The sequence below is a fragment of the Trichechus manatus genome, unplaced genomic scaffold (genome assembly GCF_000243295.1).
Source record: "Trichechus manatus latirostris isolate Lorelei unplaced genomic scaffold, TriManLat1.0 scaffold00005, whole genome shotgun sequence".
NCBI lineage: Eukaryota > Metazoa > Chordata > Mammalia > Sirenia > Trichechidae > Trichechus > Trichechus manatus.
In genome coordinates this window covers 13,341,310-13,369,019 of record NW_004443941.1, presented here as the reverse complement: position 1 = coordinate 13,369,019, position 27,710 = coordinate 13,341,310, and the positions used below count along the sequence as shown (strand labels likewise).

General features: G+C 37.4%; 1 protein-coding gene across 2 annotated transcripts in view; it reads left to right on the top strand.

Moving 5' to 3' along the window:
- The first annotated feature begins 201 nt into the window (after window positions 1-201).
- The window catches only part of GTF2A1L (general transcription factor IIA subunit 1 like), a 39,398-nt gene continuing 11,889 nt past the window's right edge, over window positions 202-27,710 (top strand). Inside the window, exons 1-6 of one of the 2 annotated variants that reach the window (XM_004369477.2) lie at window positions 202-222; window positions 2,913-3,014; window positions 3,200-3,323; window positions 10,531-10,586; window positions 12,490-12,583; window positions 13,583-14,166. In XM_004369477.2, coding sequence (XP_004369534.1) covers window positions 202-222; window positions 2,913-3,014; window positions 3,200-3,323; window positions 10,531-10,586; window positions 12,490-12,583; window positions 13,583-14,166 — 981 coding nt within the window. The remainder of the gene's footprint in view (window positions 223-2,912; window positions 3,015-3,199; window positions 3,324-10,530; window positions 10,587-12,489; window positions 12,584-13,582; window positions 14,167-27,710) is intronic. The other variant, XM_004369478.1, reaches the window with a different exon arrangement.

Here is a 27,710-nt window from a genome sequence, read left to right as displayed (position 1 = left end):
GCCTTGACTCAAGCCAACATGCGCCGACTCCACTCCTCCAGTTAGCTTACTTCGTTAACTTTTCTTTCCTTCCCCGCCCCGCCCCCGCCTCCTTCCGCGGCTGCGCAGGCCACGTGCGCCAGGCGTTCAAAAACGCCCCCGGATGCGCTCCTCCGCGGGGTAATGTGTGCTGCGCAGGCGCGAGGCACTGAACCCACCGGCATGGCTTGTGCCAACTCCGTGGTAAGGACGAGCCTGGCCTCTGGCCTGGGCACTGTGTAGAGGGGGCGCCCCACGACCCTGGACTTATGACTCGAGGCAGCCGCGCCCAGCACACCCCTTTTTTTACTCTGGTCCCTCACAGGCTTTCAGAAACCTTATCTTCCTCACCTCTGTGAGGAAGCCGAAAAGGGCCAGGGAACCGGAAGTTGGTACTGGCCGCGACCGGAAGAGCAAGTGTTCCTCCTCTTCCCCCTCTCACTTGTCACCCAAAGTGAGGAAGACCCTGGGTGGCCCTGTGGAGCAGTTCTACTCTGCGCACATGGGGTCGCTGACTCAACCGCAACTGACGGCAACAGGTTAGGATATTTAGGTGGAACTCACCCAGTTTCCTATGAGTCAAGAAAATTCCGAAGTTCTTTTGTACTCTAGTTTGAGCATTGTTGACTCCAAGCCGTATTGTTTACTAACATGAAAATTAGGTAATGTGATATTTCATGTTACCTAACCACATATTTTGTGGGCCCTTCGAAGTCCCCTTCGTCAGCATCTTAATGCTTAAGTGTACAACTTAAAACATTTATTTTTTACCCGACAGCTACCGAAATCTCAGAATTTATAGGATACATGGCACTTTACGACCCTCCATCGATCTTCAAAACCTGAATTAAAAGAAAAAAAAATTTAAAGGTTCCCCTTTATTTTCAGTTCAGGTCAACAGATTTCACATCTGTGAAAAGCAGTGTGTTCATACATGTGTCATATGTTCCGTGTGTTATACATATGCCAGCCTAAACAGGTGTATTTTTCGGGATTATTTTAATGTGTATCTATTTCTGATGTTAATGTGTTTTAAAATACGTAAAATACTTAACACTTGAATACAAATTTACCATGTATACCATTTTATCTGATAAGAACTCCAAGAACGGGTGTGTGTTTTCTTTTCATAAATAAGCGATTAAAATAGATTTCCTGGACTATATGCAGTTTTAACAAAGGTACCGGATAGGGAAAGCAATATAAAGTCTTCAGTGTAGTCCCAGAAGAGAAAGTATGTTCAATACCTATTTTGCTTTCAAAAAATTGTTTTAATGGATTCTTTGTTGACTGCTGCTGTTAGGCTGGGAGGGCAGGTCTTAAACGATGTTTTTAGCCCCAGGAGCTTTCCCCCCCCCGAGCTTTAAATGTGATCACACTAGTCTGGGACTAACCCTGAAGTATCAGTGTAGTAGGCCTTTATCAAGGTAAACTGTTCTAGAAGAAGCAACTAATCTAGAGGCACTTAATCCTAATTGATATGCTTGTGAATACCTCGTTATTTAAACGTTACTGATTGATTGGCCTATTCACAGGGTTACCCTGGATCTTTAGAAGGTTTAGTTTAAAGCAGGACTCCCTATGGCATGAGCAGGAATATTTAGAGTGTTTATGAGAAAGCAGTCCTAGGATGCAACAATGTTCATTTTGGCCTAATGAAGCAATTTGAAATAAGAGCAACTCCACTAAATTCCTGTTTTGCCTTTTTTTTTTTTTAAATCAGTGGAACTTCCACTAGGTTGTCATTGTCAGCACACTTAACCATTGCCATTTTTGGGCTAGGGTTGGGGAGAGAGCACAATTTACATAGATTTGAAGGACTTTATTTCACAGACCTGTTGTTCTGTTGATGAAGCTGGTGTATAATCTGAGTAGAACTCTGCTTAATATTATTGGCATGTTTTTACTAGGAAGCATGTTAGGATGTTACTTAAAAAAACAAAGCCATTGCTGTCAAGTCAGTTATGACTCATGGCAACCCTAGAGGAGAATAGAACTGCCCTATAGGGTTTAGGGGGAGTGCAGGGTGGATTTGAACTGCTGACCTTTTGGTTAGCAGCTGAACACTTAACCAGTTCACCACTAGGGCTCCTGGTCATTCCTTAGCCTTACACAGTTTGTAGATTGTGGAAGGGTAAAATTGGTTCAGGTCTTCTTAGTGTTTGTTAGGAAATCCATCTTGGTGCAGTTGTACTTTTACTTGACAGTGCTTCCGAATACAATTTTGAACTATGTGCATTTTGGAAGTGGGACAGGCTTTGGTTGCTCTATCTTAAGTGCTTGTGCCAGTACTTCACATTTGTGGAAATAATATAGTGAACCCTAATGAACCCTTTCTTGGCCTCCTTGAGAAAAGGTAAATTGAAAACGAAGGTTTATTTCCAGCTGCCTTGAATTAATTTCCCTTTCTAAAAGGAGGGAGTGGGGAGGTTAAATATTGACACAAAAGCCAACTAACAGAACAGTAACCATACATCTTTATGAGATTATTATAGCACGTGTTATTGTAGTCCTCTAACTTAGCCTTCTAGAAAGGCTGAGACTATGGGCCTGAAGCTAACACAATATATGGGATGCTAAGATGATGTAGTGGCACAGTGGTTAAGAGCTCGGCTGCTAACCAGAATGTCGGCGGTTCGAATCCACTAGGCACTCCTTGGAAACCCGATGTGGCAGTTCTTCTCTGTCTTGTAGGGTCATTATGAGTCAGTCAACTCCATGACAACAGTTTTGGTCTGGGTTTTTAAGACTATACTGGGAGTAGGATGTACTTAGTAAAAATCCTTATAGTGGCTTTTCTTTAAACTACAAGGTTAGAGAGTACATTGCATGTCTTTAAAGGGTAAATACGTTCAAGCTTGGAATTTAAACCTTTAACAAGTGCTTTTATGTAGCCTACACTCTACAGATCTGTAATCGAAGATGTAATTGAAAGAGTGCGGAATCTATTTGCTGAAGAAGGTATAGAGGAACAAGTCTTAAAAGACTTGAAGCAGGTTTGTAGACAATACAAGTTTCTCCTTTTTTATTTTTTTCAGCTATAAAAAGTGATACATTTTAGTTAATACTTACCCATTCATTGTGCTATTAGGTGACAATTAAAAAACATTTTAAAAAATAGAAATAAAATATCCTGATAATGTTTTGTGTTTTAAAAAAAGCAAACAATTTTTCTCTGCAGCTCTGGGAAACCAAGGTCTTGCAGTCTAAAGCAACAGAAGATTTGTTCAGGAACAGTGTCCATTCGCCTCTCTACACCCTTCAGTTGCCGCACGGCATGCACCAAACATTGCAAACATCAACAGGTTGGGTAGTAAATTAGTACTATTTGGATCTTCAGAACAAATTCATTTGGTGGTGTTTTTATATTAGGGTAATGTTTTTAAGGTGAGAAGGCTTGTACCTAAAAGTCATTACTATTAAACTGAGACTAAACCACCACGCCAAGTAACTGTTGATTAAAAAATCAGTTTCTCAAATTATTATTTTTTGTTTGTTTTTAATGTCAAATTTCACAAAAATGATGAAGCCTTACTTTGGAAGAACAAGTTGTATCGTTTGTGGGCCATTGGAGCACGCACTGGTTCTGTCAGAGAGTTTGATTGGGTCTAGTCAAGGAGGAATCCAGCTGCTATTGCTGATGCAGCACAGAGAAGGGCGCACGTGTGTGAGTGTGTGCGTTCTCTCTTGCTCTCTAATTTTCTGCATTATAATCCTGTTAATGTGTTGGAAGCAAAATGGAGAGTTAATATGGAGATTATTCAGACTGCTTCCTGTTTTGGATATATAAAATAATGGCTAGAAATTGACCATATGCGTTTTATCTTTATTTTTGGACTTCTTGAATCTAGATCTCTACTTTTAAGAGAAATATTTGTCCATGTTATATATGTATATAGATGTATATCTATATATCTATATATATATATCTGTGTAAACTGGAAATGACTAGCTGATTAGATAAAAGTGATACTGATACTCTTCTAGAGAGCCCGGGTGGCTCAGCAGTTAAGCACTAGTCTGCTAATGGAAAGGTGGCGGTTTGAACCCACCAGCTGCTCCGCCGGAGAGAGATGTGGCAGCCTGCTTCTGTAAAGATTTGCAGCCTTGGAAACCCTATGGGGCAGCTCTACTGTGTCCTATAGGGTTGCAGTGGGTTTGGTTTTTGGTTTTGATACTATTCTATCTTTTCTAGCGTTTATTCCTTCTTTTCTCCTTGGTTCTTATTGTCTTTATGCTACTGTACTGTGTGTATATGTGTGTACACAGACACGCACAAATAGGTTTTATTGAGTTTTACTGAAATTAAATAGATGAGGGTCTGTAACAAGTGCAGGCAGATTTGGATTCAGTTGTCAGTAATAACTAGACCGTTCATTGCATGCTCGGGTAAATTCACGTGAAAATTACTTGTGCCGAGGTGAAGAGAAGACGTACTAGTATCATTATTACAAAATGAGAGAATTTAAGTATGGCAGCAATTATAATTTATGAAAATGAAATAAATTAACGATGAATATTGAATCACCAAACAAGAGTTTTATCCAACACTGTGCTTATAAAAATTATCCATGATAGTGTTAATTTCTAAATTGACACATTGAAACATTTTTCATCGTTGTTGGGTTTTGGGCTATGCTTTCGTTTTTAACTTTACCGTTTTATCAGAACATCCCTTTTGCTTCCATGTTTAAATAATGTTCTTTTTAACTTTTTTCCCCTTTATCTCTATTTTATTTATTAAAGAAATTTAAAGACTTTTTACTGAGGGGTGACACGGAGGTGGTGGTGTGGAGGAGGAAACTCTTGATGTCTTTTAGCCAAAGCCTAGTTACACTTCTCAGGTTCTTTGTCATTCAAAATTGCAATACTTGATTTTGCCGCAAGATGGTAATATTACCAGTGATTTAAATCACAAGTTTTGCAGCTAATACGTCTGACTGGTTTTCAGTCAGCACCTTATTCTTATTCTTTGTCTTAGAAGTTAGAGTAATAGAAATAATTGCATTTTAAACAAGACAGTTTTTCTTCTTATTCTCTTCTACATAATTTATAACGAAGTGGTTCAAGAGGAAGTACATGTAGCCTTTAAAAATGCATTATAGGTCTTGTTCCTCTCTCTTTGTTACTAGCTACCCTACAGTAATGTTTTCCAAGTAAATAGTCTTAGAAAAAATTGAAGTACTCCTTAATCTTAATCTTCTCATTGCATGCTTAAGTCTGATGAAAATAACCTAAACTAACTTATACAACCTTTTTATCTTCTTTGATAACAAGTTCAAATTAGATCTGTAGTGGACTAAGTCATTTGTCTGTTCCACCTTTGATACTTGTTTGTCCAACCATATTTTCATTCCATGTAGTATCCATTTATTTAGTAATTCCCTGTATCTTTAGTTCTTATTTGGTCTTACAGTCCTATTATATTCTTAAAAAATGAGAACCCCAAAGAGCTGTTATTTATGTGGTTTATAAATATCTATATATCATATTAAGGAGCCCTGGTGGCACAGTGTTTAAAGCGATTGACTGCTAACCAGAAGGTTGGCAGTTCAAAACCACCAGCAGCTGCTTAGGAGAAAGATGTGGCAGTCTGCTTCTGCAAAGATTTACAGCCTTGGAAACCCTATGGGGTTGCTATGAGTAAGAATCAACTCGACGGCTGTGGGTTTATATATCCTATTAGAAATTAAAACTGAGATATTTAAAAAATGTTGGTGTATAAATTTTAAAAACCTGTGTTAACTAATAACACGTTTATGAAAAATAACAATTTTCCAGAACAACAAAAAAAATTTTATTAGAAGAATGGCATTGTTTTACTTGTTTTGCAAATCTTTTTAATGTCTGGTTTAATACAAGATAGTTGGATTCTCATATCTGCTAAATTCAATCTGTCATGATGATGTTGTTTTGGTTTAAGTACACAAAGAAAGTCTAGCCTCTTACTGACATAGAGTCAGAAAATAAAAGTATTTTAATAGCTTTCTCAGATGATACTACACCAGAACTCACATGTGGTAGTTTCTGACAGGTTAGCCACAAGGTGGAATCTGCAACCATATTAATAAATTTTTCATAATGTTACACTGAAATTCATTGCCTATCTTGCACTTTGAATGACTCTTTAACTTATGTGTAGATTTGTAACATATGTTGGTTGTTTGGAAAAGATTGGTATGTTGAGTGATGCAGTTGACACGTTGTTTATTCTACAAGATAAAATCCTCTTGAGTAAATATTGCGGAGCATCTCATCACAAGTGTTTGGAGTGTGGGAAACCTGTCAAGATTACTGCGGTAGATATAAATTTTCCAAAATTCTAATTTTTGCTTGAAAGCTTGAGTTCTTTCATTGGCATACAAATGCTGTCAGTTATTTTCTTTGAAGTAATGGGTACAAAGAAAAAGTCTGCCAGGTACCGAAGTCTGTATAACCATAGTTTCTGTCAGTTACTCTTTGATGTAAAAATGGTGTTTTATGAAAAAAGAGGGTACGTCCGCTCTCAACTTAAGGAATCACACAAATGTTCTTTGTCATACTTCTTGCTCTTCAGTATGCTGAAAAATGGCATTATGTGGTCTTCTTGTTTCATCACACAATACGAAAGAGAAGTGAGTGTACTTGAGGACTGAAAATTTAGTGAAATTCTTGTGGTTTCATCAAGGGCCTTCTTAAGTGGAACCGTTTTCCTGAGAGTGAGTGGCCATGGAGAATACAGTGGCTACTGCCCCAGTTGATACTAAGGTCCCTGTAGTTGTACTCATCATTTTTGCATCATCAAAAAAAAAAAAAAAATTAGTGAAAAAGGCATATCTTGGTATTGTGAAAATAATTTTGACTTGCCAAATACCCTGGGGTCTCGGGGACTTCTGTTCTATACTTATGGTGATGATATATGATGTATAATCCACTTTTGAGAAAGACATGGGGCTCTGTTAATAGGTACCTCAGAATAGCAGGTATAAACTGGGACTGTTGTGGGCAAACTGGGTTGTGTAGTCAGTCACCTGTCCGTAATTGCCTTTTTCTAGGGTACTGCCCATCACCTTCTGTTATTTGGTCTTTATGGCAAATGGTCTTTTTAATGAAACCATCAGTCGTTATGGGAGGAAGGAAGAGGTAGAACAGGAACATTGAGAAGCTATGGTGACTTTTGTGTTTGAGGATTAATACTACTAAACTATAGGTGCAGTGTGCCCATGTGTTCTTAGACATAGATCTGGTAAAAATTTCAGCAGTGTTATTGGTTCTGTAGACAATTTGAAGGTTAGAATATTCAGTTTGTTCATCAGGAGACATCCATATGCTAATAGTTAGTCACAAAGAAGAAATTGAACAGTCTTTGTACCTTTTGAATCATGTGAGTTGGGTATTAGGATTTGGAATGGTTCAAAGCAGGACTAAGAACTTTGAAACTATTACCTGTCACAATGTATCAAAGAATTTTTTATGCTGGCTAGGAAAAAATAAAAACTTGCATATTATTATGCCACATTATCTTACTTCAAAATTTCTTATGTTTGTGGGATTGATTTTTTTCTATGTTATAAAACCTTATCTTTTGTGAAAATTAAAGTTAATGTTTCTAGAATATGTAAGTGAAGATAAAAATTCTGACACTTTTAGTTTACGTAAGAACACATATTCTGTCAAAACTTAATTGGTTATTAACACCATCTTGAATATTTAAAAAAATGTTTCAGGCACATTTAGTTGTATATATAACTTGTGAGCATACATCAATAATGTATATAACTTGTGCATTTAGTATCAAATTAAATAGGAGCTGCATGAAACTTCACCCTAGAACTGTGTGTGAGTTCAGTACTTCTATTCTGATGGCTATAGAGACATTTATAAAACTCTTATAGCTGTCTTTGATTTCTTTAAATATAGAGTATTCTCCTTCAGGATTTATTGCAGAGTATTTAAAAGAGGAAGATTGTTTCTATTTTTCTTCAAGAAAAAAAATTCATTTAATTGCTTCAGACAGCGTGTTAACAGATTTTTGTTTCCTCTCAGGCTATGGCTTAAGTTGTAGCAGCTTAAGCTTTGCTCACTTCAGCTAATTAAGACTAATACCATTGTGTTTCTGCCACTCCAATTCTTTCTAATTTAGCCTTTCTAAAGGAATGCCTGTTAATAAGCAAAGCCATAGATGAACAAAGGATAAAAATAATTCTGTGCTTCATTAACCATCAGTCTCTGCAGCCTCACTTCTGTTGTCTTAACAGGGAAAGAATGGTTAGTTTAAAAATGTTTGCTCTTCTGAGGTGTTTGTTGCATATGATGGAGCCATCCTAGCATCAGAAACAGATATTAGGGTAATTTTCCTTAATGCTGTACATGAGAAACAGGCCATAATAAACATTACATTTAATGCATATGTGCTGCATAAACATGCTAAAATGTTTTTATAAACAAAAAGCAAAATGACATTTTAGCAGTCAAGTTCAGCTAGGTAAAATGAACCTTGAGTGTTCAATATTTGTGGTTACATTGATGGAAATGAAATCCTTCTATTGTGGTTACTATTTGTTTAAAACATTTTTTTAAATGTTAGATTGTATTTACAGCAAGGTCAACTTTTTAGAGGTATTACAAATGAAGGGATAGTATAGAAAATTGGTAGATAATGAAGGAAAGATATATGGGATTGCAGCTTTAATGCAGGTTGAGTTGGAGTTCAGAGAGTTTGTTCTCTCATATTTTCTCAGCAGTTGTACCTGTTTCACATGCAGACTTCAAGAGACCATTTATTCCTAAAACTTGTTTGTGTAGTTGTGCTTGCTTACTTGACCAAAGTGCTGTAAATAACTTCACGAAATGAATGAATTGGTATTTCTTATGTTCTTTGTTATTATTATTTATTTTTGGTGAAAATATACACAACACATACACCAATTCAACAATTTCTACAGGTGCAGTTCAGTGACATTGGTTATATTCTTCACATGCCACATTTCTCGATATCCTTTTCCAAATTATTTTACCATCATTAACATACACTCACTGCCCCTAAGCTTCTCATCTAACCTTTTGAGTTGCTTCTGTCAGTTTGATTGGATGTAGACAATTCTTTAAAACAGTACAATACTCAAAGCAAACATTCTTTACTAATTTGGCTAAACTATTTCAAGCTGACTTTAGGGGATAGTTTCGGTTTAAAGATTTCCTCAAGACAATAGGTTTGGGGAGTCATTCAGCCTCATTGGCTCCAGAAAGGCTGGATTCTATGAAAATCTGAAATTCTGTTCCATATTTTTCCTCCTTTTCATCAAGATTTCTTTTATAGAATCTTTGGTCAAAACATTCAGTAATGGTAGCCAGGCACTATCCAGTACTCATGGCAAAGGAGGCAGTTGTTCATGTTAGACGTGCATTCCAGTTCGTCTTCTGATTCCTGACCCTCCTTCTTCCCCTGCTGCTTCAGGCTAATAGAGACCAATTGTTGTACCTGGTATGACCGCTTACAAGCTTTTAAGACCCCAGGCACTATACGAGGAACTAGGAGATACAACAGAAGCACTAAAATCACTACTAAGTCAATTGACTGAAATGTTCCATGAGACCATCACCCTAAACCTCTGAACTAAGAAGACAAATCCCATAAGGTATTTGGTTGTACATAAGCAGTATCAGCAGCTGTTCTTTGTTGTTGTTGTAAATATATATATAACCCAACATTTGCCAGTTCAGCTTTTTTCAGGTGTATAACTTAGTGATATCAATTATATTAATCATGTTGTGCCAGATTTCCCATCAATGGGAATAGAAACTCACTACTTCCCAAACAGTGGCTCCCTTTCACTCCCTCCCTCTCACCTCTGGTAACTACTGATAAATTTTGATCAGTATACTTTTGCCGATTCTTATCATTTCGTATCAGTGAGATCATACAAGATTTGTCCTTTTGTGATTGACTTATTTCACTCAGCGTAATGTCTTCGAGGTTCATCCGTGTTGTAGCGTGTATAAGGACTTCATTTCTATTTATGGCTGAATAGCATTTCATTGTATGTATGTACCACATTTTGTTTATCCATTCATCCGTTGATAGAGAATAAATTGGAATTCATTTCAAACCTATCACATTTAGAACGGGTCTATGCTGGGTTAGTCTGCTCAGTGGTATAGTGTCTTGGAAATATGTCACTTTAAAACAAATGTCACCTTTTCTTCCCCAATGAAAAGTTCTAATGGAGATTTGGTGCTACATTGTCTTACTAAAGACAACTTGGGGGTTTTGTGATGAATTTCTAAAGTATGGTAAACTTGATCATCATGAGATTTTCTTTTGGTACTTATGTCTTTATCTAAATTTGTTGAAAAAAATATAATTAAATACTTTTACCTCACTTGGAATCAAGAACTTAGTTAAGAATTCACTGCGGTCAGACATGTTAGTGATGGAAACTATACCTATATTTTTAAAAAAGCTATACTTACAATTCTATTAAATTGGTAAATTGTAACAAATGTATAACGTTTATTTTGTTTTCTATGCAGCATCTTTAGTTGTCCCTGCTGGTAGATCTATTCCCACTTTTACCACAGCAGAACTGGTATGTAACTTATTTAAAATATACTTTAAAAAATACACCCACCCCTTAGTGAATGGTGGCAGAACAGGCATAGATAAAATTCATAAACCTCTAGCTGAACGGGAAAAGTTATGGCGAGGAATGGGGAAAGAGGAAGAGCTTCTATAGCATAGATGTAGCAAAAACTCAGGAGTTCCAGAATGGACATCTTCTCACCAACCTTTCCTGTCTTTCATGGCAGTTGTTAGGATCTGCCGAGACTGTACCTACGAAGTTAGGAGGGTTCTGAAGTTGTATGCACTTTTAACGCACTGTATAATGTTATATACTTGGTGGGTCCTAAGTAAATAATTTTGAGATGGTGTGTTTTTTCTGACTTTTTTTCCCCCCAGCGTTGAACTTTATCATAGTTTTTCCTTCTTTTGAGGTGGAATATTCTGGTCATTGTCTGTCTTTGTAAAGTAGAGGTTAGAGTATAGGCTCTATTTCCCCCTAGCATTTAGGGGCAGGAAATAAAATTACAACTTACAATAGAAAGTTGAGTGGCTTTTCAGGTGGGGAAGAATAGTACTTTTTTACCTTTCTTCTGTGGTACTGATGATATATAATCTACTGTTTTTCATTTTCTTTCAAACCATTTTAACTTTGTAAGGTGAAAAGTTTAGTGGGCCATTTATTCCCATTTCTTCATTAAAAACAAACAGAACGCACGCCCTCAGCAGGATTTATGGGGAAGTATACTGCTTTGGATAGGAAACCAAAGAAGAAATCTCTCTGACTTTTAAATTTATGAGAATGTCTTTTTTCCTGATTGTAGAAATAATGTATGCTTATAAAAAGTAAAAACAAAAACAAAACTCTCTAGAGATTTATAAAGTATAAAGTGAAACAGTCCTGCACCCTTATTGCCCAAGGATAACTGTTTTAACCGTTTGATGTACATCTGTCTAGACTTCTTCGAGGAAATTATACTGATTTTCACGGTAAAAGTAGGATCAATGTCTGTACTGTTTCTGTAATTTTTTTAAACTTAATATTGTTGGACCTTTTTCAGTGCCAGTAAATATAGATTGACCCCAGTGGTTTTACCACAGTTTAATTAACTAATCTTTTGTTAATAGACATTTAAATTATTTCCAATTTTTCTAATATAGCACTCCATTGAACATACATGTACATATGTCTTTGTGTACTTCTGTGATAGTCAGGATAAATTCGTAGAGGTAGACTTTCTGGATCAAAGGTGGTGCACATTTTCAAGTTTGATATATTTTGCAAAATTGTCCTCCAAAAGGATTGTACTAATATATACTTATAAAAGCAGTAGTCTCAGAGGACTGATTTTTATCACATCTTCACCAACATTGGGTGTTATTAATCTTAAATATTTGCAGATCTGGTAGGTAAAAATGTTTGCCTTTTGATTTAGTGTTTTTTTATTTTAAAACCCCAAGTGAGGACGCCATGAGTCAGAACCAACTTGATGGCAGCTAACAATGACAAAGTTTAATTATTCCAAAATAAGAATTATATACTGTCGTCTACATTAAAATACCATAAGTGATCCACTTACAGATAGAAGACCCTTATAAATAGCTGTGGTCCTTGTATTTGACACCTTGAGAATCAGTGGCCCAGGCATAGCTATGTAGTGGATGTGAGTTTTATGAGTCAATGTTCATAGTATTCATTAAGACTTATTGGCTTCGTTGCTAATAGCTGTAGAACAGAATTTCTCTTGATCCCTAATGGGATGACCTAAATCAAATATTAAAAAGCCGTTTTATTCAAAGAACTGAGCCCTAATGAACTTGTAAAACTATTGTCCTACTGTTCTGAGTCAGATTTTTTGACTCCCTATGAGACCAAGGAAAAAAGATACAAGTCCTTTTCTAACTTTCTAACGTAAATTTCTCATATCTAGGGCACCTCAAACTCCAGTGCAAATTTTACTTTTCCTTCCAGTATTGGTTATCCTATTCATGTACCAGCAGGTGTGACGCTACAGACTGCATCTGGTGAGAGTATATTCTAAGGATATTTCATTTTTAGCATTGGTACTAACTTCTGGACATTAAGTTTCATGATTTTAATATACTATATACCAGAAGTGATAGGAAATTTTAATAAAATCTATTTTAAACATAATAGTAAATGGTGGTTATTATTATTATGGAAGTACCTACCACAAAAGACACTGTACTAGGTCTTGTCCTGTGTTTTTTTCCCAATTCTCTTTCTCAACATTGTTTAGATGCTTTATATATATTTTCTCTAATTCAAGGCAGTTATCTACATTTCATCAGATACAGAATGAAATATCTGGGTGCCTGCTAGCTCTAACAAGGAAAACTGAAGATTAGGCTGATCAACTTTTTCTCCTTTCTTGGAGGTTGCATGATATACTAGAAAGAACCACTGAAGGTTTAGGGGTTAAACGACCTCTGCTTTTCAGAGCGCTGTTTCTTGATTTGAAAGAGTAGTGTATCTAAACTTTGGGTTGTTGTAAAGTTTAAGCAACACATCCAACTTGATGCTAAAAAAAATACCTTCTTTCTCCACGTTTAAGTAGTATTTTAGAGGAAAGAGGGAGAAGAAATTTGATAATTAAACTTCTTTTTGGATAGCCTTGTCTTGCAGTTTTTATGTGAGATCTTAAATACCAGAAATGTATTTTTTATGATTATGTTTGTTAAAGTCCCATTTTGGATTGGTAACACTAGTTTATCCAACACTGGGAGAAAATGGATTAAATATGGTGGCCTGCGTATAACTTAAAATGTACCATACAACCAATAGTAGAACAGGCTAGAGTTAAAGAAAAACATTTAATTTAAAAAAGTAAGAGTAATATATATGCATTGTAGAAAATACAAAAAAGTCTGAAGAATAAACACCGGTAGAAATACGCACTAGTAACATATTGGTATATTTCCTCTCAGCCTGTTGTGCGTGAGATTTTTCTTTTTAAAGAAAGGATTCGCTTATACTCACAGCTTTGCTCTCTCCATTTTAAGGCCACCTTTATAAAGTCAATGTGCCAATTATAGTGACACAGACTCCTGGAAGAGCAAGTATTCTTCAGCATCCAATTCAGCAAGTATTTCAGCAGCTTGGGCAGCCTTCAGTAATACAGACCGGTATTCCACAATTGAGCCCATCTTCTCTTCACGCAACTACTGAAAAACCACTGAGACCGGAAACTGTGTTCCAACAACCCACAATTCTGTATTCTGGGGCAGTGGATAGGAAACAAGTAGAAAATGTCACCACCGACATATTTGTACCTCCTGGGAATGAGCACAAAGTCATGTCGGAAGCTTTGTTGAGTCAGCAGGAAAGCCCTCAGCTTATCAGTGTTCCAGGTGTCGTATTTGCTCCACAGGTCTCTCAACTAGATTCCAATGTGAAGCTCAGTGTTTCAGCTAGCATGACTCAGACTCTGCCTGGTGGGCCCTTCTCCGCAGGCCCTCGGGGGGCTCTGCACCAGCACCTGCCTGATGTTCAGCTTCGTGTTCTTAAAAATAGGATGCATGGATGTGATTCTGTAAAGCAACCGAGAAATATAGAGGAGCCCAGCAGCCTACCTGTCTCAGAGAAGGTAGTTCTATGTTCAGCTTAAGGGTATTAGAGGGCAGACAGTGACCAGTGTTTAGACATCCTGAGTTTTTTTTAAGCAGTAAGGTTAATCAGAAGTATATGTTTATTTTCCTTTAGAAAACTGCTTTATTGTGTTTAATATAACCATTAGTTCTTATTTATGCTCAGCATTTCTAAACTTTTTACTTTAACCAATGAATTAGAATATTACTTTAAAGAAGATGCATTTACTTTAAGGCAATCCATTTTACCTCTTCTTTACGTTGTCAGAATTGTTTTTTTCCTGGCAGATAAAATTTAAAAGACCCACTAATTAAACAGATATTTTGAGGTAATGCCTTGTCATATTTAATATACAAAAGAAGTCCAAAATGTTTTTTTTCTTCTTTTACCTAATCTTCCTAAACTCTTATATGGAAGTTTTTCCTACATGAGGAATTATTTTGCCAGTATATATTTTTGTTTCTCCCTACCTGCTAAAATACTAGATTTTTAAAATTTTATTTAGAATTGTAAACCACTAAAAAATAGCTTGTAATTAACATTCTTCACTGAAAATAAGCCAGAGATACTAATCTCCAAGGAATTCATAGTGATGGCAGAAGGAGTCATAGAGAATTTGGGATGGTAAAAATTTTCAAAAAAATCTTGCATTTTTTTCCCAAATGGCTTATAACTAATTCTTTTTATAAGATTTAGTGACACCTGACAAATAATTAAATGTTGTATCATTAGCTAATTGTTTAGTGGTTCTCTAGAGCCACTGTACAAACCTGTAGTAATGCGTAATTAAGTACTGCCTTAATATTTTATTTTCAGAATGTTTTAAATTTCCTAGGTAGAATGGGAAAGATAATAGGGTATAGTGAAGGACATTGAGCAAAGAAAATGACTATCTAAAACTATTTGACCTCTTCTAGAATGTTTCACGTGTTTGATGATACCTGTCAAGGCCTTTTAGCAAATCCGTTTTTAGTTTTGGTATAAAGTGCTGAGATTTAAGTGTGTTTTATTTTGAGAATTTTTTTCATGATATTTCTCACATAATACATAGGATTGTAAAAATCAATGTCAGCTAGGCGCAATTATGAAATGTGGTTTTTCAGTTAAAAAAAAGCAAACTGCTTTTAAAATAAGTGTTAATTTTCATCCTGTTAGTTTAGGAGGAATTTTCTTCCTGGCCTTTATATGAACTTGGCACATTTTTGGTGTGATGAGTGAAGGACTTATTCTGCTGTTACTCATTAGATGTCATCTTGTACTTTGTTCTAATGTGGGGAAATAGATTAGTTAAGGGAGATAATCAAGGATTGTTTAGGAAAATGCTAGCGGGGGATGTTGTTGAAAGCTTGAGCTTTGAAGCCACCAAAACCAAAACCAAACCCATTGCTGTCGAGTCTGTTCCGACTCATAGCGACCCTATAGGATACAGTAGAACTGTCCTCTAGAGTTTCTAAAGAGCGCTTGGTGGATTCGAACTGCCGATTTGAACAGCTGTAGCTCGTAAGCACTATGCCACCAGGGTTTCCTTTGAAGCTACAGTAGGTTCAGATTCTTTGGACTAACATATTCCTTGTGTCTTTGGTTTTCTTCATCCTTCTTTGCTCCAAATGTGATGAAACCAATAGATGTGTTTTAGATGGCTGCTCACAAGCTTTTAAGACTTCAGATGCTACTCACTAAAGTAGGCTGTACTATATTTTCTTCTTGAACGATGTTATGTCAGTTGACCTAGATGTCCCCTGAGATCATGGTCCCCAGCCTTCAGCGCCAGTGACTCTGTCCCTCAAGGTATTTGGATGTGTCTAGGAAGCTTCTATGACTTCACCTTGGTCAAGTTGTGCTAACTTCCCTTATATTTTGTGTTGTCTTTCCTTTCATCAGAATTGACACTTGTCTACTATCTAGTTAGAAATTTCTCCTCCCCATCCTCCCCTCCCTTGTAACCATCAAAGATTGTTTTTTTCTCTGTTTAAACCTTTTCTTGGGTTTTTATAATAGTGGTCTCATACAATATTTGTACTTTTGTGATTGACTTATTTCACTCAGCATAATGCCCTCCAGATTCATCCATGTTGTGAGATGTTTTGCAGATTCATCATTGTTCTTTATTGTGTTGTATTCCATTGTGTGTATGTAAAAAGAAAGTATTTTATAGCTTAAGTTTCTCTTATATTTATCCCGACATATAGGTGTGAAGTTCTGTCAGTACTTACTAGCCATGGAAAAATATGGCTCTTTCATTAGAAGAAAGCTTGATGATTAGAGTTGGAAGCTGGCTTTGGCAAACAGCATTATCTTGAAGCATCCTATGCAGCTTTGTCTTTTAAATTTTTTTTTTTTATTGTACTTTAGATGAAGGTTTATAGAACAAACTAGCTTGTCGTTAAACAGTACATAGGTTGTTTTATGACATTGGTTCACAACCCCATGACATGTTACTTCTCTCCCTTCTCGACCTTGGGTTCCCTATTACCAGCTTTCCTGTCCCCTCCTGCCTTACAGCCCTTGCCCCTGGGCTGGTGTGCCCCTTTAGTCTCGTTTTGTCCTATGGGCCTGTCTAATCTTTGGCTGAAAGGTGAACCTCGGGAGTGACTTCATTACTGAGCTAAAAGGGTGTCCAGGGGCCATACTCCAGTCAGGGTTTCTTTCTCCAGTCTCTGTTAGGCCAGTAGGCATGGTCTTTTTTGTGAGTTACAACTTTGTTCTACATTTTTCTCCAGCTTTGTCCAGGACCGTCTATTGTGATCCCTGTCAGAGCAATCAGTGGTGGTAGCCGGGCACCATCTAATTGTACTGGACTCAGTCTGGCGGAGGCTGTGGTAGTTGCGGTCTGTTAGTCCTCTGGACTAATCTTTCCCTTGTGTCTTTGGTTTTCTTCACTTTCCCTTGCTCCTGAAAGGGTGAGACCAGTGGAGTATCTTAGATGGCCGCTCACAGGCTTTTAAGACCCCAGACGCTACGCACCAAAGTAGAATGTAGAACATTTTCTTTATAAACTATGTCACGCCAGTTGAGCTAGATGTTCCCTGAGACCATGGTCCCCACATCCCTTAGCCCAGTACTTTGGTCCCTCAGGGAGTTGGGATTTGCCCATGGAGCTTCCATGACCTTACCCTGAACAAGCTGTGCTGGCTTCCCCTGTATTATGTACTGCCTTGCCCTTCACCAAAGTTACCACTTATTTGTTGTCTATTCAGCATTTTTCCACCCCCATCCCACCTCGTAACCATCAGATTGTTTCTTTTTGTGTGTAAACCTTTTCATGAGTTTTTATAGTAGTGGTCTAATACAGTATTTGTCCTTTTGTGATTGACATTTCACTCAGCATAATGCTGTCCAGAGTCATCCATGTTGTGAGATGCATTGCGGAATCATCGTTGTTCTTTATCGTTGGGTAATACTCCATTGTGTGTATGTACCATTGTTTGTTTATCCATTCATCTGTTGATGGGCATCTAGGTTGTTTCCATCTTTTTGCTATTGTAAACATTGCTTATGCATCCTTATCTTGAAGTGCATTTGTTTATTGTACTACTCAGCAAAAGGAGACTATACAATGGAAGAGACTTTGGCTAAACAGAGAATCCTGGAAATCATTGAGATGGTTTATGATTTAGAGCAGGAAGGAAAAACCAGAGCCCCTGGCAGATGACATCATCTGCATTAGAACTGCTGATGTTTCTTCACATTCTGCAGGAGTTTGTAGAAGAATCAGCAGCAGTGTGGCTCTTCCTTAACATTTAATAGGATAAAAATACCAGTACTTCTCAGTGGTAGCCAGCATCTGATTTTAATCATTATTTGCACATTGACACAATCAAAGAACTCCTGTGTTGTGAGTCCCCTTTTTTTTGGAAACTGCAAAGGTTGATGTCTTTGAAATAAATGAAAACTTTATTTGCTTAGCAACATTTTGGTACTCTCTATATTGATGGAACTCCCAAGATGCTCGACAACGCATGGTTTTGTTGCCTCAGTAAAGAAAACATTGCTATCTATTTCAGCACGCTGGCATCATGCATTAGTGCTTAGATTCAGCCAATAATTCTAAAATAAGTCTTGTCTGCTGCCATGAAACTCAAATACATTAGAGCTAAGGGTTTGAATTATTGTCTTTTCCAAGACATTTGTCAAAAAATGTGGGCAAAATGTGAAATTCTTCATGCATAATTTTTCTGACTTTCCTAAGGGCAAAGTTAAAGCCCTTGATTAATCCTTGGGGAGATTTTTTCTGTTTTTGAGAGAGAATGAAAGCCCCCTCCTAGGAATTTGACCTGCAGGAGTTTGTTCATCATCTGTGTGGTAGGTGTTGGCCACAGGGCTTCAAACCGGTTCGAACCAGTTTACTCATGGCCAGCAAAGTGCAACTGGAGCAGATCTAAATTTTTACAATTTGGGTGATCTGGAATGGAAATTACAGGTTGAAGCTCTGGAATGGGAGACTCAGAAGAGGTGTACTGAGCCCTTTCAGGAGCCTGATGCATGAGGTGGGATTATTGCCAGAACTCAGGGGAGCGATGCACATTCAAAGTGGCACGGTCGGCCGCCATCTTAGAGTGGGGCACTGCTGTTTCCCACTCTGCGCAAAATCTGACAGGCAAGAGATTTGGTTACTGTGCAACATGTGTACTGCCCTTGTTTCCTAAGAAAGAGATTGAGTTTCCAGCAGGGCTTCTACCCATAATTTGTCATGTTCTAGCTACTGTTCCAGTTCACCTACATTTTAAAAATTCGGATCCGTTCCAGTGTTGCTTCGTTGGCTCTGACTGAACTGGGAAGAACCAGTTCGAAGCCCTGGTTGGCCATGTGAAGGACTTAAATCTTTCTGTTCAGGGTCCTGTAGTATCAATTATGGATGTTGCTGAAAAACTTCCGGCTATTTCGGTCAAGTTACCATCTTGGAAGAGGAGATTGGAGTCAGATAATCATGTGATCTTTCCAATGCTTGGTGGAAGTGCTTTTGAAGTTGAAAATGATATGTCATTTTTGCAGTTACTGATATAAAATTTGGATTTGTAATTTTCTGTCGCAGCATAAAGATGATCTCACTGATTTAAGTAAAAGAAGATGATGCTACATGAATTCAATTGAAAGAGTCCTGGAATCTTTAATAAGCTTATACTCAGCTGCCAAAGTACTATGGAAGCTCTGATTCATTTTGCAGCAAAAGATCTAGTTGGTTAAGGTTTTTAGTCCTTGTTGCTACTAAAATGGAAGCCTATTTCAACATGCTATTCAGGCCTAACGCTAAGCTTATAATAATTTACTATTTTAAAAAAATCATGTTTATTGAGGTATAATTTATATACAATAAAATTCACCCTTTATAAAGGAGTACAGTATGAATTTTGATAAACCATAAGCAGTTGTATAACTACTACCACAGTTGAGATATAGAATATTTCCATCACCCCAAAGAGTTCCCTCTTGTCCCTTTGTACTCAGTTTTCTCCCTCTTTCCCCAGTCTCTGGCAACTACTAATTTGTTCGTTTCCTTATAATTTGCCTTTTCCAGAATGGGAAATAAATAGAAGTGTACAATATATAGCTTTAGCATAATACATTAGAAATTCATCCATGTGTTGCATGTATCAGTATATTCCATCATATTGGTGTGCCACAGTTTATCCATTTACCATTTGCACATTTGGATTGTTTCCAGTTTTTAGTATTTGTGAGTAAAGCCCCTGAATATATTCATATATAGATTTTTTGTGAGGATATTTCCTTTCAGTAAATACCTAGGAGTGGGATTGCATTTCTTTTGAGTAAATACCTAAGAGTGGGATTGCTAGGTCATATGATTCGTGTATGCTTCTGTTGATTGCTTTGTCTCTTGATGGTTGATTGTTCTTATTTTATGTTTGTCTTGTTATTTTTGATTGAATGCCAGACGTATAGAAAAAGAGAGACTGAAGTAAATAGCATTTATACCTGGAAATTGTCATTTCTCTTCTCAGAGAGAGAGATATCTGTATGTCTTATCCATCTAAGGGATGCCCCTCCTTGGATGTTAGGCTACTTGGTTGCCCTAAGACTCCAGCTCTTTTATGGATTCCAAAAAGTTGTGATTGTATAATTTATCCAGCTTTTGCTCATTGTTAGAGTGGTACTTATGTTTTTTTTCAGTATTTTATATCATAGGCAGCAGTGGAAACTTTGAGATTGAGCTATAATTTATTTTAAACAGAATTAAAATTTTTATTTTATTTTTACAATGTTGACTTATTTCTACTTTTGAGGATATAGCCATTAATTTTTTCACAAGCATGAATTTTCTTTTTTATTGTGCTTTAGGCGAAAGTTTACAGTGCAAATTAGTTTCTCCTTCAAAAATTTATACACAAATTCTTCTGTGACATTGGTTGAAATGCCTGCAATGTGTCAGCTCTCTCCCCTTTTCCCTTTACACCCCGGCTTCCCTGTGTCCATTTGTCCAGGTTTCCTGTCCCTTCCTTCCTTCTTGGCTTTGCTTTTGGGCAGGTGTTGCCCATTCAGTCTCGTATACTTGATTGAACTAAGGGGCATGTTCTCTTCCAGTGTTATTGTTTTGTAGGCCTGTTTAATCTCTGGCTGAAAGATGGACTTTGGAAGTGGCTTCAGTTCTGAGTTAGCAGGGTATCAGGGGACCATAGTCTTGAGGGTTCCTCCAGTCTCTGTCAGACCAGTAAGTCTGGTCTTTTTTTTTGTGAATTTGAGTTTTGCTTTACATTTTTCTCCCACTCTGTCTGGAACCCTCTATTGTAATCCCTGTAAGAGTGATCAGTGGAGATAGCCAGGCACCATCTGGTTCTTCTGGGCTAAGGCTGGTATAGGCTATGGTTCATGTGGTCCATTAGTCCTTTGGACTGATACTTTCCTTGTGTCTTTGGTTTTCTTCATTCTCCTTTGCTCCAGATGTGATGGGACCAATAGATGTATTTTAGATGGCTGTTCGCAAGCTTTTAAGACCCCAGACGCTACTCACCAAAGTAGGGTGTAGCACATTTTCTTTATGAATTATGTTATGTCATTTGACCTAGATGTCCCCTGAGACCATGGTCCCCAGCCCTCAGCCCCAGTAACTTGATCCCTTGAGGTGTTCGGTTGTGTCTAGGAAACTTCTATGTCTTCACCTGGTCAAGTTGTGCTGGTATCTCCCATATGTGTGTTATCTCTCCTTTCATCAAAGTTGATAGTTGTCTACTATCTAGTTAGTGATTTCCCCTCCTCACCCCTTCCCTCTCTTGTAACAATCAAAGATTGTTTTTTTCTGTGTGTAAACCTTTTCTTGGGGTTTTATAATAGTGGTCTCATATAATATTTGTACTTTTGTGATTGACTTATTTTACTCAGCATAATGCCTTCCAGATTCATCCATGTTGTGAGATGTTTTGCAGATTCATCGTTGTTCTTTATTGTTGCATAGTATTCCATTGTGTGTATGTACCATAATTTATTTATCCATTCGTCTGTTGATGGGCACTTAGGTTGTTTCCATCTTTTTGCTATTGTGAATAATGCTGCAGTAAACATGGGCATGCATATGTCTATTCATGTGACGCCTCTTATTTCTCTAGGATGTATTCGTAGGAGTGGGATTGCTGGATTGTATGGTATTTATATTTTTAGCTTTTTAAGGAGGCGCCATATCACTTTCCATAGTGGTTGTACCGTTTTACATTCCCACCAGCAGTGCATAAGAGTTCCAATCTCCCCGATAACTCTCCTACATTTGTTATTTTATGTTTTTTTGATTAGTGACAGTAATGTTGGGATGAAATGACATCTCATTGTAGTTTTGATTTGCATTTCTCTGATGGCTAATGATTGTGAGCATTTCCTCATGTGTCTGTTAGCTGCCTGAATGTCTTCTTTGGTGAAGTGTCTGTTCATATCCTTTGCCCATTTTTTAATTGGATTATTTGTCTTTTTGTTATTGAGGTGTTGAAGTTTTCTGTAGGTTTTAGAGATTAGTCCCTTGTTCATATGTCATAGCCAAATTTTCTTTCCCAGTCTGTAGGTTCTGTTTTTACTCTTTTGGTGAAGTCTTTTGATGAGCATAAGTGTGTAATTTTTAGGAGCTCCCAGTTACCTAGTTTATCTTCTGGTGTTTGTGCATTGTTAGTTATGGTTTGTATTGAATTTATGCCATGTATTAAGGCCCTTAGTGTTGTCCCTGTTTTTTCTTCCATGATTTTTATCATTTTAGATTTTATATTTAGGTCTTTGATTCATTTTGAGTTAGTTTTTGTGTATGGTGTGAGGTATGGGTCCTCCTTCATTTTCTTACAGATGGACGTCAAGTTTTGCCAGCACCATTTAAAACAAAAAACTATTTTCCCTATTCAGTGGACTTTGGTCCTTTGCAAAGATCAGCTGACCATAGGTGGATGATTTACATCTGGTTTCTTGATTCTGTTCCATTGGTATATATGTCTGTCATAGTACTAGTACCAGGATGTTTTGACTACCATGGCTATATAGTAGGATCTGATATCAGGTAGTGTGAGTCTTCCTACTTTGTTCTTTTTTTTCAATAATGCTTTGCTTATCTGAGGCCTCTTTCCTTTCCATATAATGTTGGTGATTAGTTTTTCCATCTCCTTAAAGAATGCCATTGGTGTTTGGATTGAGATTGTGTTATATCTGTAGATCAGTTTTGGTAGGATTCACATTTTCACAATGTTGAATCTTCCTATCCATGATCACGGTATGTTTTTCCATTTACGTAGGTCTCTTTTGGTTTCTTGCAATAGTGTTTTGTAGCTTTCTTTGTATGGACCTTTTACGTCCCTGGTTAGATTTATTCCTAAGTATTTTATTTTAGGGGTTATTATAAATGGTATGGTTTTCTGCTTCCTTTTCAAAGTTCTCTTTATTGGCGTATAGGAATCCAACTGATCTTTGTATGTTGATCTTATATCCTGCTACTCTGCTGAATCTTTCTATTAGTTCTGGTAGTTTTCTCGTGGAATCTTTGAGGTTCTTTATATAGGTTCATATCATCTGCAGAGAGAGATAGTTCTACTTCTTCCTTTACAATTTGGATCCCCCGTATTTCTTTTTCTTGCCTTATTGCTCTAGCTAGGACTTCTAGCACAGTGTTAAATAGGATTGGTGATAAAGGGCATCCTTGTCTCATTCCCATTCTCAGGGGGAATGCTTTCAGTCTCTCTCTGTTGAGAATGGTGGTAGCTGTTGGTTTTGTAGAGATGCCCTTTGTTATGTTGAAGAATTTCCCTTCTGTTTCTATTTTATTGAGAGTTGTCAGAAATGGGTGTTGGACTTTATCAGATGCCTTTTCTGTGTCGATAGAGATATTTTCTTTTATTTATGTGGTGGATTACATTTATTGATTTTCTAATGTTGAACCATCCTTGCGTACCTGGTATGTATCCGACTTGGTTGTGGTGTTTTTTTTTTTTTTTTTTTTTTTTTTTTTTTTTGCTATGATGCATAATTTGGTTGAGAATTTTTCATCTATATTAATGAAAGATACTGCTCTGTATTTTCTTTTTTTGTGGTGTCCTTGCTTGGTTTTGAGGATTCCTTCCTTTTCTGTGCTGTAGTACTGGTGTGAGCTCTTCTCTGAATGTTTGGTAGAATTCTCCAGTGAAGCTGTCTGGGCTAGAGCCTTTTTAAGTTTGGAGTTTTTTTTATTACCTCTTCAGTCTCTTCTTTTGTTATGGTTCTGTTCAAATTTTCTATCTCAGTTTGTGTTAGGTTAGGTTAAAAACAAACAAACAAACCTGTTGCTGTTGAGTCGATTCCGACACATAGCAACGCTATAGGACAGAGTAAAACTGCCCTATAGGGTTCCCAAGGAGTGCTTGGTGGATTTGAACTGCAGCTTTTTGGTTATCAGCCATAGCTCTTAACCACTACACCACTAGGGTTTCCAAGGTAGTGTATTTATAGAAATATTTCCGTTTCTTCTAGGTTGTCAAATTTGGTTCGAGTAAAATTTTTCATAGTATTCTGTTATGATTGTTTTTATTTCACTTGGGTCCATTGTAATGTCCCTCATCTCATTTCTTACTTGGGTTATTTGCTTCCTCTCCTGTTTTTCTTTTGTCAGTTTGGCCAGTGGTTTGTTGATTTTGTTGATCTTTTCAAAGAACCAACTTTTGGTCTTGTTGATCCTTTCTGTTGTTTTTCCGTTCTCAGTGTCATTTATTTCTGCTCTGATCTTTATTTTTTCTTTTCTTCTGTTGGCTGTGGGCTTCTTTTGCTGTTCTTTTTCTATTTCTAAGAGTTGTAGGGCTAACATTTTGATTCTGGCCTGTTCTTTTTTGATGTGTGCATTTATTGCTATAAATTGACCTCTGAGCACTGCCTTTGCTGTGTTCCGAAGGTTTTGGTATGATGTGTTTTCATGCTTATTTGATTCTAGGAATTTTTTATTCCCTCTTTGATTTCTTCTGTTACTCCATTGTTTTTAAGCAAGGTATTATTCAGTCTCCATGTATTTGAGTTTTTATCCTTGTTCTTCCTGTTACTGATTTCTACTTTTATGGCATTGTGATCAGAGAAAATGCTTTGTATTACTTCAGTGATTTGGATTTTATCAAGAGTTGCTTTGTGGCCTAAAATGTGGTCTGTTCTGGATAATGTTCCATATGTGTTGGAAAAGAATGTATACTTTGCAGCTGTTGGATGGAGTGTATTGCATATGTCTATGAGGTCAAGTTGGTTGATTTTGGCCTTTGATCTTCTGTATCTTTGAGTTTCTTTCTAGATGTTCTGCTCATTACCGAGAGTGGTATGTTAAAGTCTCCTGCTATTACTGTGGTACTGTCTATTTCTCTTTTCAGTGCTGTTAGAGTTTGTTTTATGCATTTTGGGGCCCTGTTGTTGGGTGTGTAGGTATTTATTAAGGTTATGTCTTCTAGGTAGACTGTCCCTTTAATCATTATATAATGTCCTTCCTTGTCTTTTATGGTTGATTTTACCTTAAAGTCTATTTTATCTGAGATTAGTATTGCCATTCCTGTCCTTTTTTGGTTATTGTTTGCTTGATATATTTTTTCCATTCTTCTGTTTTTAATATATTTATGTCTTTGTGTCTAAGATGTGTCTCTTGTAGGCGGTATATTGATGGGTTATGTTTTTTTGTGCATCCTGCCACTCTGTCTTTGCAGGCGCATTTAATCCATTTACATTTAATGTGATTATGATAGGTATGAGCTTATTGCAGTCATGTTGTTCTGCTTTTTTTTGTGGTTCTTACTGGTTTTCTGTTGCTCTTACTTTCCTGTGCTGAATTCCTTTTGTTGGTGGATTTTCTTTTCTTTTTTTTATTATAGATTTTGTGTTCACTGAGACTTTATGTTTTTCTTCTTCTTTAGTTTGCAGAGGAGGTTTGTTTTCTTTGTGGTTACCTTGAAATTTACTCTTCCTATGTTTGAATTGTCTTTTATTGGTATCACCTTGACTTCCTTTCCATTTGAAAGTTCGATACCTACATGGTTCATTCTTCCTTTTATTGTTTTGGCGTAATCGTCATTTACGGATTGACATCTCTGATTCCCTGTTTTAAGTTTTTTAGCTTTGTTTTATTATTGAGCAGCGCAGTGTGGCCTGTCAGGAAGGGGTGGGGGTGGTGTACAGGGATAGGTAGGAGGGAGAAAGAAAAGGAAGAAAGGAAGGAAAAATGGCACAGCAGGTGGAGGGGTGTGTGTGTGGCATGGCCTGGCCCGTCAGAAGGGGGTGGGGGTGGCGTATGGGACAGAAGGGTGAGGGGTGGTAAAGCATGTTTCCCTGGTTACTGGGTGTTCTGTCTCCTCTTGGGAGCTCCATAAAGTTGCCTTCCCATACATACTCCCTGTCTGGGGTTGTTGCTGGCTATGCTCCAAGATGGCAATGCTGTGCCTTGTTAGTTGGTAGGAGACCTCTACTCTGTATCTCTCCTCTTTCTATTTTCCTTCAGTTTCTTCTTCTGTTTGGTGTTTGATCAAGTTCTTCATCCTTTCATTTGATACTGAGGGTTCCAGGATTAATGTTTGTGTCTGTTTTGTTTAGTTTTTCGGGTCTTCACTGCAGAGGGACAGCTTAATGTGTTTGTCTAGGGCACTGTGCTGGCTCTACCTTCTGACTTTTCTTATATTCCGTCTGTGAAGGAATCTGTTTCTAGTGTAGTAAAAATCAGTTGCATGCAAAATAGCATATTTATATTTTATTTATTTGAATTTTTCTATGTAGGATTACTTATTGGGGGCACTTTGTGAGGGTTCATTGTAGAGAATATACTTTTTGAGTATGAATCTCAGAAGGACAGTCATCTATTTGAAAAATGAGTATATTGCGATATTCAGATATTAAAGTTGTATCTTAAGTTGATGGATTGAGATATGTCATATTATATTAAGTATCACCTGTACCTCACAAATTCAGAGGGAATATAAAGAAAGGCATCTATTCGGATCTTAGTAAAGCTTCTTGGGCCTGTTGCTGGCCTTCTTTAGCTTCTGTTATCCTCTAGGCTTCCAAAACTTCTCGGGTTGTTGTGATGAAGGCCCTTTGAGTACTCAGTAGTCATCTTTCCATGTCTCTGATTTGTACCTCTGTACCCTGTCCTTGAAGCTAAAGTGACCTGTTGCATGTACAATGTGTGTGTCAACCTAGGTATGTGCTTCCAAAACAATCAGCATATGAGCTTTCACCAGATTTTGTTTTCTTAAAAAATTTCTCTTTTAATTTTTATTGTGCTTTAAATGAAAGTTTACAGTTCAAGTTAGTTTCTCATACAAAACTTTATATACACACTGCTATGTGACCCTAGTTGCACTCCTCCTAGTGTGATGGCACACTCTTCCTTTCCACCTGGGTTTCCCGTGTCCATTCAACCAGCTCCTGTCCCTCTCTACCTTCTCATCTCACCTCTGGACAGGAGCTGCCCATTTAGTCTCATATATCTACTTGAGCTAAGAACCGCACTCTTCACAAGGATCATTTTATGTCCCATAGTCCAGTCTGATCTTTGTCTGAAGAGTTGGCCTCAGGAATGGTTTTAGTTCTGGGCTAACAGAGAGTCTGGGGGCCATGCCTTCCAGGGTCCCTCCAGTCTCCATCAGACCATTAAGTCTGGTCTTTTTATTAGAATTTGAGTTTTGCACCCCACTTTTCTCCTGCTCCATCAGGGACTCTCTGTTGTGTTCCCTGTCGGGGCAGTCATTGGCGGTAGCCAGGCACCATCTAGTTCTTCTGGTCTCAGGCTGATGGACTCTCTGGTTTATGTGGCCCTTTTGTCTCTTGGGCTTATATTTTCTTTGTATCTTTGGTGTTCTTCATTCTCGTTTGCTCCATGTGAGTTGGGACCAGTTGATGCATCTTAGATGGCTGCTCGCTAGCTTTTAAGACCCCAGACGCCACTCACCAAAGTGGGATGCAGAGTATTTTCTTAATAAACTTTGTTATGCCAGTTGACCTAGATGTCCCCTGAAAGCATGATCCCCAGACCCCTGCCCCTGCTACTCTGTCCCTTGAAGTGTTTGGTTGTATTCAGGAAACTTCTTAGCTTTTGGTTTAGTCCAGTTGTGCTGACTTCCCCTGTAGTGTGTG